Source organism: Apodemus sylvaticus, chromosome 19, assembly GCF_947179515.1.
Source record: "Apodemus sylvaticus chromosome 19, mApoSyl1.1, whole genome shotgun sequence".
NCBI lineage: Eukaryota > Metazoa > Chordata > Mammalia > Rodentia > Muridae > Apodemus > Apodemus sylvaticus.
In genome coordinates this window covers 5646044-5665159 of record NC_067490.1, presented here as the reverse complement: position 1 = coordinate 5665159, position 19116 = coordinate 5646044, and the positions used below count along the sequence as shown (strand labels likewise).

The following is a 19116-nucleotide window of genomic DNA, read 5'->3' as shown; positions in this document are numbered from 1 at the left end:
CCAGTCTGCAAGGACCGTGAGCTAGTGCAATAACCCCCGCAGTGATAAAGGATAGCAAAATTCCTTCACCAAAGCCTTCCAAACCGCAAAGGAGCTGCCGGTGTGTCCAACACACGGCCTTTCGCTTCTAGTTTCCATTTTTATTGCAGATTTATTTTAAAAAATTTTTTCTCTGCTGGGTGTGGTGGCTCGCACCTGTAATTCCAGCACTCAGGAATCAGAAGAGGATCAAGACAAGGAGAGGCTACATAAGATCCTGTCTCAAACACCAAAGAAATAAACCATATATATCCAGAATTTTTAGATAACTGCATGGCTGGTATAAAGGACTAAAAAAACAATCCAGGAAAATATACATAAAAGAATTAAACCCTTCATAACCCACAAGTCACGAGTTAAGTAAGAAATGACATGGGCTTTAGGTTGGAGAGCTGGCTCAGCAGATAAACATTTGTCATACAAACGTAAGGGCCTAAGTTCAAATCCCCAGGCCTCCGGTAAAATAGCCTGGAAGCTGGAGACAGAAGACTCCGCACGAGTTTGCAAGCCGTTAAGACTGGTCTATGACGTAGCCTACAAGAGGCCTGTCCCCACAAAAGGTGTAAGGCCAGGCCTGACCTCCACGGTGTGCCATGGTGCGCACACACCAAGGCACAAACCATCCACACAGAAATCACAGACACAGGGGCTGGAGAGACGGCTCAGCAGGGAAGAGCACCGGCTGCTCTTCCAAAGGCCCTGAGTTCAATTCCCAGCAACCACATGGTGGCTCACAACCATCTGTAATGAGATCTAACGCCCTCTGCTGGTGTGTCTGAAGACAGCTGCAGTGTACTTACAAATAATAAATCTTTACTTTTTTTTTGTTTGTTTGTTTGTTTGTTTTTGGATTTGTTTTTTTCGAGACAGAGTTTCTCTGTGTAGCCCTGGCTGTCCTGGAACTCACTCTGTAGACCAGGCTGGCCTCGAACTCAGAAATCCACCTGCCTCTGCCTCCCAGAGTGCTGGGATTACAGGCATGCGCCACCACCACCTGGCATAAATAAATCTTTAAAAAAAAATCACAGTTGCTGGGTGGTGGTGGCACACGCTTGTAATCCCAGCACTCTGGGAGGCAGAGGCAGGAGGATTTCTGAGTTCGAGGCCAGCCTGGTCTACAGAGTGAGTTCCAGGACAGCCAGGGCTACACAGAGAAACCCTGTCTCGAAAAAATCAAATAAAAAAAAGTCACAGACATATTTAAAAACTGCACTTTGGAGCGGGCCTTTAAAGACGTGGTGGTGCATGCAGCCTTTGATTTCAGCACTTGAGGGGCAAAAGTAGGCAGATCTCTATGAGTTCAAGGACAGACTGCTCTACAGATCAAGTCCCAGGACATGCAGAACCACACAGTAAGAAACTATCTCAAAGAAAAGAAAAGAAAAAAAGCAGCACTGGACATTGAGAGGGCACGGCTACTCACACCTGTAATCCTAGCACTTGTGTGGCTAAGACAAGACAGGAGGGTTATTCCATGTTCAAGGCCAGCCTAGGCTACCGTGAGACGTTACTAAAAGTATGGGGTTTTGACTTAGACAACAGGGATTGGCGCCAATGCTTACCATGTAGATAAACATCCTGGCAATCTGTGGACACATGACTGCAGACCCCTCTTGCTCTAGACAGTTGGCAACTAGAGCAAGTGTTTGAGGGGTACCACGGCACCACCGGGATGGCACTCAGGACTCCCCAAAAGATAGGCATCATAAGCTGGGCGTGGTGGCACACGCCTTTAATCCCAGCACTTGGGAGGCAGAGGTAGGCAGATTCCTGAGTTTGAGAACAGCCTGGTCTACAGAGTGAGTTCCAGGACAGCCAGGGCTACACAGAGAAACCCTGTCTTGAAAAAACCAAAAACCCAAAAAAAATTATTTTCTTAGTTTTGTTTAATGTGTGTGTGTGTGTGTGTGTGTGTGTGTGTTGCCTGCATGTATAATCTGTGTAGTCTAGACCTGGAATTACAGATGGCTGTGAGCCACCATGTGGATGCTGAGTATAGAACCTGGATCCTACGGAAGAAAGCCAGTGTGCTTATCCACTGAGTCATCTCTCCAGCTCATAGACAATGTCTCTCTTTCTTGTTTTAAACCATATTTACTGCCACTTACCCTTGAGTGAACCCTGGACCCAGTGCCACACTCGGAGACACGAATGTCATTGAGAATGTGAGAGCCACCAAACAGAGAGGCAGGATCCAGGGCATGGCTCAGTGAGTGGGGGAGGGGTGTTGTAAGTCTAGCAAGTCAGGCAGAGGTTGGGAAGCAGCTGAAGACCTGAGACTCAGAACGCCACCAGAGAGGACATGGATCCCAGTTCAGGGTTCTCCGGAGGACAGAGTGTGCAGAGGATACTCGCTGGCCTTCTCCACCCTAGCTCACCTCCACCCTCTGCTCACACAGGCTCATGACAAGAATCCACCAAGGCTGACCGGATGCAGTCATCACTGCTTCTCAACCCAGCCAACCTCGTACCCCTGTATGAGATCCGGACCTCAAAACCCAACAGGGAGACCAACAGAACAATGTGTGTAGTACATGCCTGTGCCAGCCATGTGCGTGCATGCGTGTGTGGGCCAGAAGTCACCTTCAGGGTCCCCTGGATCACTCACCACCCTTTTTCGTTTTTTTACTTTTGAGACAGGGTCTCAGGGGATACAGACTGAACTCAAACTCTCCACGTAACTAAGGATGCTCCTGATCATGTTCCTGTCTCCAGATCATGTGCACTAGGACTCTAGTCACATTAGCTACCATACTTGGCTTTGAAAGTGTTAACTTTAAATATATATATATATATATATATATATATATATATATATATATATGTATATATATATATATATGTATATATACATACACATACATACACACACACACACATATATATACACACACATACATATTGGTTTTTTTTGTTTTGTTTTTTATTTTTTTCTAGACAAGGTTTCTCTGTGTAACCCTGGCTGTCCTGGAACTCACTCTGTAGACCAGGATGGCCTCGAACTCAGAAATCTACCTGCCTCTGCCTCCAAAGTGCTGGAGTTAAAGGCATGCGCCACCACTGTTTGGAAAATATGTGTTCATATATATATAAACACACATACATATATATAATCATATTTATTTTTATCTTATGTTCATGGATGTTTTGCCTGCATGTGTGTCTGTATATTTGTGTGCCTGGTGCCCTGAGAGGTCAAAGGAGGAGATTAGATCCCATGGGACTGCAGTTACTGACAGGTGTCAGCCCCCACGTAAGCGGCTAGCGAAAGAACCTAGATCTTCCGTAAGAACAGCCAGTGTTCTCACACTTTGAGCCTCTGAACCATCTTTCCAACCCCAAACTGTTTAAAACTGATGGTAGTGAATCCAGCAAAAGATGAGAAGCAGCCAGAGCGCATGTGCGGCTGGCGGGACTGTGCGTCAGTCCGGCCTAGGAAAACTGAGCCTTTCAGAGACTGAAAGAGGCATCCCTCACGTGACCCAGCCATCTGACACCTACCCAATAAAACGTTCTCTGTTGTCCTAGTTAGGGTTACTACTGCTGAGATAAAGCACTGTGGCCAAAGGCAACCACTGGAGGAAAGGGTCTATTCAGCTTACAGATCCACACCGCTGTTCATCGCTGAAGGAAGTCAGGACAGGAACTCACACAGAGCAGGAACCTGGACGCAGAGGCCATGGAGGGTTGCTGACTGGCTTGCTCCTTGTGTCTTGCTCAGCTTGTTTTCCTGTAGGACCCAGGGACGACATGGCCACCTGCAATGGTCCTGTGCCCACCCCCACCCCGGGCATTGGTCACTGATTAAGACAACGCCCCTATAGGTTTGCCTATACCCAGATATTATGGAGGTGTTTTTCTCAACCGAGGCTCCCTCCACTCTGATGACTATAGCTTGTGACAAGATGACCTAAAACTAACCAGTACACGTGTGCACACACTAATTTGTGTGTGCCCCAGATTTTTGAGAAATAATCGAAACGTCATATATCCGTGCAGTCCCGTTGCGTATTGCACTGCCCCTGAGGGCTGGCGAGAGGCAACCCTGGGAGCTGGGTGCTGCAGGGCGTGCCTGTCATCCCATGGCATCCCAGTTCTCCGGAAGCTGACGAGCATCCCTGTGAGCATTACCGCGGTGTCCGGAATAGAAATTCGCGAGAATGCACGGGAGGCTTCAGTACCCAGGAGCAGGAGCAAGCCCACGCAGGTATGAGCCACGCGTGCACTGGTCGGTGATGGGCAGAGCCGGCGGGGCATGGGCGTGGAAACGCTCGGCCGCCAGGGGGCGCTCCGCACTGGTCTGAATTTTTTTTTTTGCTCTGTGTGTGTAAAATAACGACTTTTATCCTGCGGTTCTTCAACTTGGATCGCTGGCAACTTAGTCTCTAAGCTACAGAGTAATCAGGTGATCGTGTCCAAGCCAGAGGCAGGACACAGACAGCCCGGACTGGAGAGACGCTGAGCTGGCACCCGGGCGCGGGTCCCAGGGAGGACCGCTGCTGTGCAGCACACTGGCAAAGGCAGGACTGTGAAGCAGGGCCGGCGTGGGATCCCTGGGTAATCCCTAAGCAGTCAAAGTGACGAAGGTCCAGAGGACAGCGAGGCAACCGCATAGCTGATTGAAAAGACGTGCACCAGCTAGGAGCGCGGGCTGTTATTTCAGCAGACCCTGGTTCGATCCTCAGCACCCACGCTTCAGTCCCCAAGGATCTGACGCCGTCCTCTGGGCCCAAGGCCCTCAGACACCCACCCACGTGGTTCACAGACAGATATTCAAGCAAACTATCCATACACATAAAATAACAATAACAATCCTCTTGTCTCTGCGGTGGCGGTGAGGCCACAGATTCTGTGCCCACTGTGTTGCAGCCTCCACAAGGAGGCTTGGGAAGGAAGGGTCGGCTGAGGAAAGCCACAAAGAACCGACAGCCTCAAATCCACTTCCTCGGCTCATTTTTTTTTTTTCCAAACACATCTTTAATCAAAAGAATACACATCAAACGAGTACCTTTAAAGGGTTGAATGGTGCGGGTTAAAGAAAACCCAAGCATGGGCAGGGTTAGGAACTGCGTGCGAAAAGGTCGGCCTGCAGGTGCGCACAGCACAGCGCGCGAGATAGCAGCTCAGCCTCACCAGGCCACGGCGCCAAATGTACATGCCACGGGTTCTGGCAAGTCTGTGTGTGTGCGTGATTGAATGTGGGTGAGTGCCTGTGTGAGCACATGTGTGCATGAGTATGAGGATATGTGTGTGTGAGCGCGTGTGTGCATGAGTGTGAGGACATGTGTGTGTGAGGACATGTGTGCATGAGTGTGAGCATGTGTGCGTGTGTGAGCACGTGTGCATGAGTGTGAGGACATGTGTGCACGTGTGTGCATGAGTGTGAGAACATGTGTATGAGGACATGTGTGCATGAGTGTGAGGACATGTGTGTGTGAGGACATGTGTGCATGTGTGTGAGGACATGTGTGTGTGAGCACATGTGTGTGTGTAAGGACATGTGTGCATGTGTGTGAGTACATATGTGCATGAGTGTGAGGACATGTGTGTGTGAGGACATGTGTGTGTGTGAGCACATGTGTGTGAGGACAAGTGTGCATACCTGTGGGAGGACATGTGTCCATATGTGTGAGGATACATGCGCATGTGTATGCATGTGTGTATTTGCACATGTGTGAGCACATATGTGCATGTTTGTGTAAAACTCTCCCTGGATCAGGGAAGGGAGGTGGTTAACCTAAAGCAGTTAAGGTTCAGTTTGGTTTGGTTTTTTGGGGACAGGGTTTCTCTGTGTAAACCTGGCTGTCCTGGAATTGTCTCTATAAACCACACTGGCCTCCGGCCCCTGCCTCCTGGGTTTTAGGTTTTTAAAAAGGCTTCAATTCCTGTGCATCAGGGAAATGCAGAATCGTGGAAGTTCTCTTCCCCACGCTCTGTGTTCGAAGCTGTCAAAACTTCAGCTGTGGGAAGTTGCCTGTGAACATCTGGAGTCACCCCACTCAGGCTGTCTCAGTGGTCTCGACTGAGTGGGCAGCTGCTGGGCGGAGCTTGAATTAAGGATTCTGATGGCCTCCTTGTCACTCATCTCCCAGGGCCTGGGGACCCGGGGCATCCCCTGAGCCAGGACAGAGAGGGGGAACAGACAAGTCCCTGAAAATGAGATTGCAGAACCCGCACCCACCCTCCCATCCCCAGACCCCCGCAGTGGCTCCTCTCACCCCGGGGGTCTCTGGGCTGCCTCCTCTAGCTGGTGACCCGAGTTCTGGCCCTAGGAATGCAGGGTTAAATGACTCCCAAGGCTGTGGCATTCCTAAGTGCTGATTCTTGGAGCCAAGTTGGTCAAGATCAAAGCCATGCCCAGAAGCAGCCCAACCTGGGCTCCCCTGGGGCGGGGAGCTCTCCACCTCCTGGGGTTGGGGGTGGTGGCGGCTGGCAGGCAGACTTCAGGAAAAGCCTCTCTGTTTGCACACCTGAGCACACTCCTCCAGCTGGACCCTTCCCAGCCTGCACCACCAGGCTCGGAGACCTCCTCATTCCCAGGAAGAAGTAGGGAGTGCCCCCGCCTAGACACGACCTTGGGTAGGGGCCAGGGCGACTGAAAGCCTTAACTAATGGGTGCTGGGATGGGGGGGGGGGTGGCACCACTAGGCCCAGTGGGGTGCAGCTTTTATGTTGAACTTGCAGGTGCTGAGTCCCTGGAGAGCGTCCAGCAGAGCTGTGACTGCCTCGTGAGAGCGCTCCCCGGGACAGGGCTGCTCCTCAGAGAACACACAGGTCTTCTTAGCCAGGGTAAACCCGGGGGTCCCCAGCAGGCGTGGTAGGAAATCATAGAGTAAGGACTTAAGACCCTTATCACCTAAACCTCACACCCAAGTTAGGGCAGACCCCACAGCAGGTGACACAAATACCCTAGGTTCCTCTTGCGTGTCACCCCAGCCTTGCCTGGTCTCCAGGCTCAAGTCACCAGCTCAAATCTCCAGAGCTCTCGGGTAACAATACCCTGACTCTGGGCACTACCCATATGGCCATATATCATATAAACACACTCAGGAGTTTCAAATTAACACAGACAGCCATGGAGATCCACTTTCAGCCCACCCCTTTGCCTCTCAAAGTCACTTCTGTCTGACAGACCAGAAGGCACAGCTGGAACATGTAGGCTTCCTAACGCACGCAGCTGCTAGCATGGACTGGACTCCTCCAGGGTCCTCTCGACATCTTTTTAAAATTAATGTATTTATTCACTTTACATCCCAATATTAGCCCCCCTCTCCTCCTGGTACACTGATCCTTCCCCCTTCCCCCTTCCCCCCTTATTTGTGCTACTGGGTATCAAACCCAGGACCACATAAGTGCTGGGTGAGCAAGTACTCTGTCACTGAACGACTCAGCACCAGAGTCTATTATTGTCTTAACTGTAGTGTGATAACATGATGCACGTTCCCATGAGCTCGAGTACATGTGCGCATGTCTATACACATGGCTAACTTGACTTCTGTCAACTGACAAACACACACACACACACACACAGCTAATACAACCTTTGCCAATCATCTTATCAGGAGCCTCCCCCAGCTGACAGACCACATCTGTGCCTGTTTGTGGCCAGTTGTCCGGCGTGCAGAAGGCGGGTCACGTGGACACAGGGTGCCTTTAAAGGCCCTCCGTCTCAGCGGCCTCTTGCCTTCTGCCACCTGCACTTCCGGCGCCCACCCACCCACCGCAGCTGCACCATCACCATGGAGAAGGCCCTTGCTCTTCTGTTTGTAGCCCTCATTGCGGTGGTCTACGCAGCTCCCGGGCCCCGGGGTCTTTTTATCAACCTGGTAAGGAGTCTCTGGGGAGCCGTCAGAGTCTTGTGGGGATTTCATAAGCATGGTGTCTGGCCTCTGGTGCCACGCAGCTAGGACATTCTCCCTGAGCTCTCAGCTCTACTATGAGCCTTTTACCGGGTCATCCATCATCTCAAGAGAGATGGAGGACAGCTCTGAACTCCGCCTGACTGTGCTCTCTGCAAAGACAGAGCCCTGAGGCTTCTCTAGAACCCTGGGTAGAAAGGGCCCATAGCTTAACGACTGACAACTTTCTAAGAACAAACATGACAATGACAATGTCTCTACCTTCTAATGATACCTTTCTTTATTATTTATTATTTATGTTTGTGAGTACACTGTCCCTGTCATCAGACACCCCAGAAGAGGGCATCGGATCCGTTACAGATGGCTGTGAACCGCCATGTGGTTGCTGGGATTTGAACTCAGGACCTCTGGAAGAGCAGTCAGTGCTCTTAACCACTGAGCCACCTCTCCAGCCTCCTAATGATACCTTTCTGTGTGCCAGACACAGTTCTGAGCGCCTGGGGGATGTGCAGTTCATCTTCAGCACAGCACAGCACCGGGCCAGGCAGAGGAAGCTGGGGAAGCTGGCATTGGGGCTTGTGAGGGAGCCATACTGCCTTCCCATCATGCCTCAGTGGGGCAAGCCCTGCATGGCCAGCAGCCCCAGGGCAGGCATGGGAGGTGGGCTAGTCCAGGACAGCCCAGACATCTCTGTACATGTCTTCTGGACAAGGGTAGAGTCTTTTGTTCCTTTGAGACAGGATCTCACAGTGTAGCCGTGGTTTTCCTGGAACTTATTTTGTAGACCAGGCTAGCCTTGAACTCATAGAGAGCCACCTGACTCTGCCTGTCCGGTGCTGGTTTTAAAGACTAGCACCTCCGTGCCCAGTAAGCATGCGGTGTTGTGTAGAGATGGCTGCCACCGTCACAGGCTCCTCAAAGGTGTGGGTGAGGCCAAGCATGCGATGCTTCAGGGGAGTCACAGGTTGAGGCCAGCCTGAGCTACATCACTCCATCACTGCCTAGGCTGTGAGATCCTGTCTCATAAAAAGAAAGGAAGGAAGGAAATGTGAGAGACCCTGCTTTGGGCGCACCCGTGCAAGGCAGCAAGGTGCCAGTGGCTGGCCAGGGTCACCAGGGAGCAGCCAGGAGGCCCTGGAGGCCTGCACTCCCACCCCAGGAGGCTTTTCTGCCACCTCCTACCCCCTGACATGAGTAGGGCACAGTGGCCCCAGACCCAGGGGTGACGTTTCACACGCACCTCATCAAGGGAGGTGCTGGTTATAGCTGTGGCGGGGGTGGGGTGGGGTGGGAGTGGGGTGGGGGTAGTGAACTCTGGAGAACGGCATGGGGGAAGGGCTTGGGCTGACAGGATGGTTGTCCCTGCAGGAGGACGGTGAGATCTGCTTAAACAGTATGCAGTGTAAGAGCGGATGCTGCCAACACGACACCATCCTCGGTGTTGCCCGGTGCACACACAAGGCCATGGAGAACGGCGAGTGCTCCCCAAAGGTGCGTGAACCTGGCGGCATGGGATGAGTCGGGGGCAGGGGGACCTGGGCATGCACTGCTGAAGGAGTGAGAAGAGAGGTCTCAGGAGTCCATCCCACGACCCTACTTGACTTTCACAGTGGCCCCTAGGTGTGTGTGTGTGTGTGTGTGTGTGTGTGTGTGTGTGTGTGTTTGTTCCCATTCCACAGACAGATAAATAGAGGCCCCTCTGTGCCAGTTAGTAGGCATATTGGAGGAGGCCCAATCCGTGGTCCCCGGGAAGAAGCAGCCAGGGACACCCCTGGGAAGTACCAGGCAGCCAGTTCCCAGCCTAACAGGGAGTAAAAGATGACTGAGTGACCATGTTGTCCCTATCTCCACAGACCGTCTATGGGATCTACTACAGGTGTCCCTGTGAGCGGGGCCTGTCCTGTGAGGGGGACAGGAGCATCATCGGCGCCATCACCAACACCAACTATGGCGTCTGCCTGGACATCGGGCGCTCCAACAAGTGAGATCGTGCAGCTAGCAGGGCCACCTTTCTCTGTCCCTCTCTTCTCTTCTGTCCCACCTGAGCCAGCCAGCTGTTGGCAATTAAAGCCCGCTTGCAACCTCGCCCGCCTCCGCCTGTCCTTGCTGTGTGAGTAGAAGTCTCATAAGCCTTTGTCCACCAGGGCCAGGGTCCTGCAGGGCAGAAGGGGAGTGGGGACGGGGGGAGGGGGTCAGGACAGTCTGGTGAAAAGGCAGGATGAAGAGAGAGAGAGAGAGAGAGAGAGAGAGAGAGAGAGAGAGAGAGAGAGAGAGCCGGGCTTAAGAAGCTGCCCCAGGCCTTCCACCCCTCTGAGCCCCTGGGGACAGGCCAGCAGGTGAGGACAGCACAGGCCTCCAGTGGGGATTCACTGCGGGCCTGGGTCTGATCATGACAGTCCCCTGTTCTGGTTCTCCCTCCTTTTGGGGGCTCTCCCTCTTTCCAGGGTCCCCCTTTTAGTTGTAAGAGCTCACTGACACCACTCAGGTGCTAATGGGTCCAACCACTAACAACCGCAGTGGACTTTACCCTTTCTAGAGCCCCCCACCCTGTGACCCTTGAGGGGAGGAGAATTTATCATCTCTACTTCAAAAAAGTTACTGAACTCAGCTGGGAGGTGGAGGCACACGCCTTTAATCCCAGCAAACAGGAGGCAGAGACAGGCGGACCCTAAGGCCAGCCTGGTCTACAGAGTAAGTTCTAGGACAGCCAGGGCTACACAGTGAAACCCTGTCTCCAAAAATTTTTTTATATATGTGTATATGTATATGTGTATATATATTCTCTTGGAAGCCATCAAACACTAGTCAGGGACAGTGAGATGACCTACTGGGTAAGGCACTTGTGACCGAGCCAGCCCCAAGTGGTTTCTGGGGTCACAGATGGTGGAAGGAAAAGAAATACAAGCTTCCCTCTGACTTCCCCATGTTACGTAGTACATGAGGCCACACACACACACACACACACACACACACGTATACACAAAGGCACACATTCACACAAACAGCGCACATACAAATAAATAAATATATAAATGTAATTTTTAAAAAGCCTACGAGTTAATTAGGAAACGGTAAGGCCCAAGGAGATGCTAGCTGACCCCTGAGTTGGGGTGCTGGGGAGGAGAGCTACACAAAGCATGGGTGTCAAAACACAGGTGCTCCCCAGTCCAGCAGGCCGTCGCTCTGGGATCATTGATGCCTCTAGATATCTAGATACCGAGGACCTTTTTACAGGAGTTACACACCAGACATCCTGCATATAAGATACTTACGTTACAATCTTTTTTTTTTTTTTTTTTGGATTTGGTTTTTTCGAGACAGGGTTTCTCTGTGTACCCCTGGCTGTCCTGGAACTCACTCTGTAGACCAAGCTGGCCTCGAACTCAGAAATCCACCTGCCTCTGCCTCCCAAGTGCTGGGATTACAGGCATGGCCACCACGCCCGGCTGAACTGTATTATTTTTGAGACAGGGTCTCATTGTGTAGCTCTGGCTAGCCGAGAACTCACAATGTAGCCTAGGCTGGCCTCGAGATTCACAGAGCTCCATGTTCTCTGCCTCCTGAATGCTGGGCTAACTACACGTAAAAACTATGCCATAAAATTTATTTTATGGGTGAAGGAGAGCAGATACCTAGGTTCAAAGGTCAAAGGGCAACATCCATGTACAGGTCGCAGGGATCAAACTCAGGTCATCAGGCTTTGCAGCAAGCACCTGCTGAGCCCTCTTGCCAGCCCAGAATTTCAGAACAGGCGGCTCTGAGCCCCAGGCTTGCTGGGAGAAAGGTTTGTTTAGGCAACCACAGTGATTGGCAGTCCTTTGTTTCTGTGGAGCCCAACCCCCTTGGCACTTTCCTCATGCCCTGTCGAGTCTAAAATACCATGGCGCTGAGGTCAGTCTAGATACATGCAAAAACACCACCACGGCTCTCTTTCAAGGCTAAGTTGTCTCCTGCCTCTGCACCTGGCCTGTGCCATAGAAAGAGGGGGGGGGCTTTGCCCCTTCCTTTCTTTCTTTTTTCTTTTTTAAAAGATATGTATTTATTTATTATATGTGAGTACACTATATCTGTCTTCAGACACTCCAGAAGAGGGCGTCAGATCTCATTACGGATGGTTGTGAGCCACCATGTGGTTGCTGGCATGAACTCAGGACTTTCAGAAGAGCAGGCAGTGTTTTTGACTGCTGAGCCATCTCTCCAGCCCAATTTGTCCCTCTTTCTTGATAGTTTCTTGGAACTCTATTGTCACTTGAGGAAGCAGCAAGCCCAGCTCTGGGAGAGGGATCACAAAGTCCCAGGCAGGGCCACCCAGTCTCCCTTGGTCAGACACAATCATGGACATTGTGATATGAAGAGGAATTTGCCTTGAGTGACGGTCCCCAACCTCTCTAATCCTGAGAAAAGTGACTCATAGCCACTTGGTGCTCAGTAAGTGGGGGGAGCCCTTGAGCTCAGGAGAGGAGCTGTGTCCCCTCGGCTCTCTGACGTGAGGACCATAGTCCGAACCCCAGGACCAGAGCCTTTCTTGTTTCTCCTCATCACGCCGGACCCAGCGTTCTCTGTTCCGCCACTTACTGCTCTCTCTCGTCAGTGTCAGAGGCTGCCTGTCCTCCCAGACAGTACAACCTCAGGGCAGTGGCAGCCGGAGAGGACTGTACCCTCTGGAGGGGAGATACATTCAAAACAAGCTGTCGCTGGTGGGGTGGGGGTGGGGGTGGGGGTGGGGGTGGGGGCGGGAGGTGCAGAGCCGCTGTTGCTGTGGTTACGTAGGGTGGTCCAGAAGTGAAGGGCTCTTTAGGGTACAGCTAAAGGCTTGGCCCCTACTGTGTCACGACCATATATAATCAAAGCCTGGGGGGAGAGGTCCCGTGGACCTATGATTCTGGGCTAACAGGAGAAACAGGCCAGAAGAAACAGCCATGAGTGCGTGCTGTACAGAACTCTCCTCCCAGCCAAACAACCGCCATCTTCTGGAGTTCGGCTGCATTGGGAGTTAAAGTTCCAGCAAAGGTGGTAGAGTGTAGGTCATGTGAGCATCACGTGACTCTGCAGCCGCTCCTCCAAGATAACTGTTTGCAATTCTGCCCTAATTGCTTGAGGCCTGGAGACGGAATGGTGTCAGGGAATGGAATGAAGTAGATTAGGGCTAGGGGCTTCATCTTTGAAGCCACAGGGAAGCCAGTGTAGGAGTGGGAGTCGGGGTGAGGCCGACTTCCAGGGCAGCAGGTACTTTGGAGTCACCTACGGCTCCTGTTCGTAGCCCCTTACCCCTACTCTGTGAGTATGCGCAATGAACTCAAATTCTGCGGTGTCGGGGGAGAGGGTGGTGGAAGGGAACTTTGGTTTATTGTCAGGAATCTATTGGGTAGGGAGAGTCGTTTAGTTCCTGTCCAAACAGTCTTCTTGTTACAATGTAGAAAGTCCTTGCTACAAAGTAGAACATCTTTAGCTGAGAACAACGGAGACCCCCCGGTGGTGAGCACTTTTTTTCAAAGGCGGGGGAAGCCTCTGGTCCCAGTAGAATCTGATTTAAACTCCAGCCTCACCTACTCTGGCTGTCTGATCCCAACACTCAGAAGGCTGAGGCAGGAGGATCAGGAGTTCAGCTCACTTTGAGCCCAGCCTCCTGAGTGTTGGGATTACAGGTGCACACCACGATGCCCAGGAAAAGTGAGTGTTTGCTTGCACAGTGTCTGCTGAGTCCAAGGCTGTTCTCTGCGTGGTGCCTTGGAAATCCAGGTCTCTCATAGTTCCCAGGGTCACAGCAAGGGGAGAGGTTCAGGACAGTGGCTGGAGACAGTGAGATGCCTTTCAGGGGTCCGGAGCAGGGCAGTGTGGTCACATAAAACGCCCCCTGACTCTTGAGCACCCAGCCTTCAGGCAGGTGGGTGAGGCTGGTATCTCCACACTGAATATTGTCGTGGTGTGTGGAGTTAACTTGAAGACAAAACTAACAGATATAAAATGAAGGGCGGGTGGGGGGAGGGGGGGCTGGAGAGATGGCTCTGCAGTTAAGAGCTCTGACTGCTCTTCCAGAGGTCCTGAGTTCAATTTCCAGTAGCTACATGGTGGCTCATAACTATCTGTGATGAGATCTGATGCCCATTTCTGGTGTGTCTGAAGATGGATACACTGTATTTACAAACATAAATAATTCTTAATAAAAAAAAGCTGGGCACAGCAGTGCATGCTTGTAGTGCCAGCACGACAGAAGTAAAAATGGGTCCCTGGGCTCATTAGCAAGCCAACCGACTTGTAGAAGGATAGGGAGAGACCCCCTCCAAACAAAAAGGTAAAAAACTCCGGATGAACATTCATCTGCGGTTGGCAAAGGCAGCACCCAAGCCATCCATCCGGGACTCCAGTTCTGGTGTATCTGGTGCCCTCTTCTGGCCTTTGTGAGTATTGCATGCATATCGTGTCTAGACAAACATGCACGTCAAACAGTCACACACACAACATTAAAAGAAGCCTTTTAAAAATTATTTTTTAAATGGGCTGGAGGTATGAGCCAGCAGGTAAGATTTCTTTCGGGGTCTGGAGAGACGGTTCAGTGGTTAAGGGCACTGACTGCTCTTCCGAAGGTCCTGAGTTCAAATCCCAGCAACTACATAGTGGCTCACAACCATCAGTAATGAGATCTGATGCTCTCTCCTGGTGTGTCTGAAGACAGCTACAGTGTACTCACGTATAATAAATGAATAAATCTTAAAAAAAAAAAAAGCTGTTCTGTCAGACTACCTCAGTTCAATTCCCAGCATCCGCAGCAGGGTGGCTCCCAAGAGCATACAACTAAAGCTCCAGGAAAATCCATTACCCCTGGAATCCATCTGACCTGCGCTCAAGGGCAAGCTCGCACATCCACTGCGCATGCGCACACAACTGGAAACGCGGTGCTCAGTAAAACACACTGTTATTGGGCGAACTCTTGACGTTGCTAGGTTACCAGGAAGGACTTCAGCCTGGGACCGGGGGCTGGCTGGGGCCGAGCTGGAACCTGCCTTGACTCTGAATTTCATATATCTAACTACAAATAAATCCCCCACATCAATTAAATGAGTCCAGGTGGGCTTTTCAGATTTTTTAAAAAGGATTTATTTATTTGTTTTATGTTTGTGAGTACATTGTTGCTGTCTTCAGACACACCACAAGAGGCCATCAGATCTCATTGCGGATGGTTGTGAGCCACCATGTGGTTGCTGGGAATTGAACTCAGGACCTCTGCAAGAGCAATCAGTGCTCTTAACCGCTGAGCCACCTCCCCCGCCCCTTTTCATATGTTCTTGAAGCAAGGAAGTCTATGGTGACACCCAAGGGTTGACCTGGGGCACAGCCTGTTGATTGAGACTCAGTTTCTCTGTTCGGTGGAACGCGCAGAACCTAATAGCAGAGGTAGCAAGGAACCGACCAGTTCCTTTGTTGCCATTGCACGGGTGACACTCTTGCATTTTTTAAAAAGGATGGTGTGTGTGTGTACTTGCGCACCCCCCAAACCCCACCCCCGCACACCCCCTCGTCACACAAGCGCAGTACCTGCAGAGGCCAGAAGAGGGCAGCAGAATCACTGATGGTGTTACTGGTCCTGTGAGCTACCCAGTGGGGTGTTGGGAACTGAACTCTCCCGGGGCCTCCGCCACTCCCACATCCTTGCATTCTCCGCTTCTGTTCCCCCCACTCTGTGTCTCCCCACTCTCAGACTCATCCTCAGACCCACCCCTTCCCAGGAAACTCTCCATCCTATCGCACCCCTGTTCCCACCAGTGCTTTAGGGGGAAACCAGCCCTGGGAAGGCTCTCTCCGTGCCTCAGTGTCCCCTTTAGCCTTTCCCACAAAGGGCAGACAGACAGCACAGCCAGAAAGTGACTTTAATGCTCAGGAGTCGATGTGGGGGTCGGGCTGGCGCCTGGGGAGGGAGACGCCTGTGGAGGGCGGGTGCAGCAGCAGTGGAGCGAGCTGCCGGAGTCGTCCTCTATATCATTTGACAGCGACGGGGACATATGGGGTCTTTAGAATGACAGCTTAAGCCAGATCGACAGGGACACATGATGTTCAGGCTCCCCTTGGTCTGTGGGGAGGAAGGGGTGTGAGGTGCCCCCAGCCGAGGTTCCATGTCGTATGACGGCGAACACAGCCTGGGCCATGCCCTTTCCTCCTCTGTCCGGGGGGGACAGCAGCTGTCCTGGTTTCTCGTTTTAGATTTTTTTTTTATGTGTTTGCCTGCATGTTCAAATATGTCTGCACGCCCATTACATTGCCTGGACCTAGAGTTACACGTGGCCGTGAGGCACCATGGGGTGCTGGGAATGGGGCCCCATCCCCACAAAACAAGTGCTCTTCGCTGACGAGTCGCTCTCCCCCACGGCTGGATTTTCTTGTTAACACAACCTCGAGTCACCCGGGAAGGGACAAGGTTACTTTATCCCTTAGACTGGCCCAAGGCGGCGTCAGTGAGGGATTGTCTTAGTGGCAGGGCCACGCCCACTGTGGGCGGTACCATCCCTAGGCAGGAGAACCTGGTATGAAAGGCTAAGTGTGAGCCCGGTAGGGAGCCACCAAGCAGTGTTTCTTCACGGTCTCTAATTCAGTTCCTGAATGACGTCCCTTGGCGATGGACTGTGACCTGGAAGTGTAAGAAGTAACACACTTTCCTCCCGGAGTTGTTTGTTTGGTTTTTTTTTTTTTTTTTTTTGGTCTTGGTGTTTATCACAGGCACAGAAAGCTAGAACAGTTCTCATCTCCCCGGTCTAGCGAGGGAGATACTATGTAGAGTGGCCTCTAATAAAGCGATTCTCCAGCCGCAGTGGGGCCCTGGCTTTAAGCTCTGGCAGTACACCCGGCCACAACGTGGAGGCCGGGGCCATCCTTCCTGGGAGGCTTTGGGCCCAGGGCTGTGGAGTCGATAGAAGACCCTTTGTGCCTTGGCGTCTTCCGGTTAACTACAGCCTGAATGAGCCCTGTAAACTTTTCCCAGCCACTCCATGAGGGAGACACATTAGTCCCACTTACTAAGGTCAGGGCTGGGGCAGCTGCAAGCCTGGATCCAGCTTGGATCCCGGTACTCGGGGGTCCTGGGAGCTCTGCAGTTCTCCCGGTACCCGGGGGTCCTGGGAGCTCTGCAGTCCTCCCGGTACCCAGGTCACCGGCACTAGGTCAGGGTTGGTGTATCTCCCTTCCTTCTCACCTCAGAGAGGTTGAGGAGAAGCTTCTCATGTAGCAAGCATCTGGTGTGCAGCACCTACTATGTGCTGTCACTGGGGGGGGGGGGGGCTTCCTAGGGGGCAGGGAATGTTGATTCCATGAGTCTTGGCAAGTTTCCCTTCCTTGAGGCAGCCCAAGATGTATGTTAAAAAATGCTGCTTAGTAGAGATATTGCAGGATGGATCTCTGCAGTGGTAGTGGGGGCAGGGCACCCCAGGAGGCGGGGTGGCAGGGGGGGAGCAGAGGCATCTGTTTCCGTCTTTTTTATAACCTCCCCCACTCTTCCCCTGCATGTCCGTGTCTCACCTGTGGCAAGCACGCCATGCCTACCCGGGACTTGGAGGTGCAGAAGGCCCCGCTTCTTTCCAGGTCTATGAGGCAACAGTCACTCAAGCACTGGGTGTGGTGGACACACTTTTCTCCGTTGGCCTGTAGAAATAGCCCCTTGCTTACCAGCTCTTGTCTACAGAAGGATGACAGAACCCGGGGTCCAGGAGGGGAAGCCATGAGATTGTCCCCACGGACTTCCCCACCCGCCCCCCACTCCCCAGTGTATCCCTCCCAGAAGCCAGACTTAACTGAGCAAAAAAGAGTCAGGAGCTGGGCATCCTGCCCCTCACCTCCGTGGCTCCCAGACCACAAATCTAATAGCTAATGGGCATTGGGGGTGCAATATGGCTCAGCCAGCAAAGGAGCTTGCTGTGCAAGCTGGACGACCGGAGTTCAATGCCCACCTCCCCGGGACTGAGTAAAGATGGGAGGAGAAAACAGACTCCACTGAGAGAGGTCCCTGACCTCACTTGCACAGACATGGGAGGGAGGAACAGAGGAAGGGAGGAAGGGAAGGAACTTTTGGAATTAGGAAAAAATGGAAGGGAGAAAAGGAAGAGGAAGACTTTGTATCTAGAAGGGTTCCTAGGTCTTTGAGGAAGGCAGGGGAAATCCCAGAATCAGCAAGGAGAGAGGGCTTGGGATAGTGGGGGGAGGGGTGGTGGGCCCAGGGCTGGGCCAGGGGCGCGGTCTCCATGCCCGGAAAGGTGAGTGAAACCTGCCCAGGGCTCTGAAGCACACCTACAGCCCCCCCCCCCCCCACTGCGGACGGGGCGTGGCTCGGTCCCCACCTTTCTGTCACAGGACAAGTCAAGGGTAATGCTTACCTTTTTAGGAGCTGAGTTCTCATCGAGTGTGTGTGGCAGGGTCCCGGGAAGCAAAGCCAGCAGGGTGACCAAGGCCTGAGTGAAGGCCATGATGGCCTTGGTGGCCTCAAGCTTGCTGAGCACGGCTGGGGCTACGTCCCTGCCACTGTGACGGTGAGAGCCAACCAGCGTGGGCTGGATGATCACAGACTGTCCGCCTCAGTGGATGTGGGACAAGGGCTGCTGATTCCCAGGCTAGGCCTTGGCAGCCTCAGGTCTGGCTGGAGGGGGAAAAGGCTCTGGACCGGCAGAGCATTAGTGCTGGGGAGCCCGGGGCCTTATACGGGCTACTTTGAAACACAGACTTCAAACTAAGGAACTGGGGCCAGAACCCTGGAGGGAAAGAGGTCAGTAGCAAGTTCCTACCCAGAATGCCTAGGGCGGCAAAGAATCCCTGCGGCCAGCAGTGAGACAGTTGGTTCTAATGGGGACCTGGGTTGCAGCAGGAGGACTGGGGTTTCTGGGCAGGGGCAGATGGGATAAAGGTGAGGCAGGAGGATAAGGGATGAGCTCGAGGTTGGGGGTGAGCTCTTGTTGGGGTGCAGAGCAGAGAAATCAGAGTGGTTATTTGCAGAAGCTGACTGGGACCCGGAGCCCAGCTGCAGTGGCTTCTCTGAGGAAAGCTAATGACTGTGGGGCTAGTATAGGGGCCAGGGACTGTACTAGCCTGTGACCCTGAGTACAGGATGAGCCTGGATGTCCCTATACACGTTCCTGCAGGTCCTACTGGCCACAGGCCTCAGAGGAAGCTGAGCTGACACAGCTGGTCTCCAGACCTGGCTGACCTTTAATCCCTGTAGTCACCCCCCCGGAAAGAGGTCGAC

General features: G+C 52.5%; 2 protein-coding genes across 2 annotated transcripts; one reads left to right on the top strand and one right to left on the bottom strand.

Annotated features, from left to right (window-relative positions):
- The first annotated feature begins 7719 nt into the window (after positions 1-7719).
- On the top strand, positions 7720-9983 carry Clps (colipase). Its single transcript, XM_052164275.1, has 3 exons — positions 7720-7865; positions 9267-9389; positions 9752-9983. The coding sequence occupies exons 1-3, from the start codon at positions 7779-7781 to the stop codon at positions 9881-9883; spliced, it is 342 nt and encodes a 113-aa protein (XP_052020235.1). The 5' UTR covers positions 7720-7778; the 3' UTR covers positions 9884-9983.
- Positions 9984-15867: 5884 nt separating this feature from the next.
- On the bottom strand, positions 15868-18343 carry Clpsl2 (colipase like 2). Its single transcript, XM_052163018.1, has 3 exons — positions 18254-18343; positions 17403-17525; positions 15868-15963 (listed from the first exon to the last, which is right to left on the bottom strand). The coding sequence occupies exons 1-3, from the start codon at positions 18341-18343 to the stop codon at positions 15868-15870; spliced, it is 309 nt and encodes a 102-aa protein (XP_052018978.1).
- Positions 18344-19116: the final 773 nt, after the last annotated feature.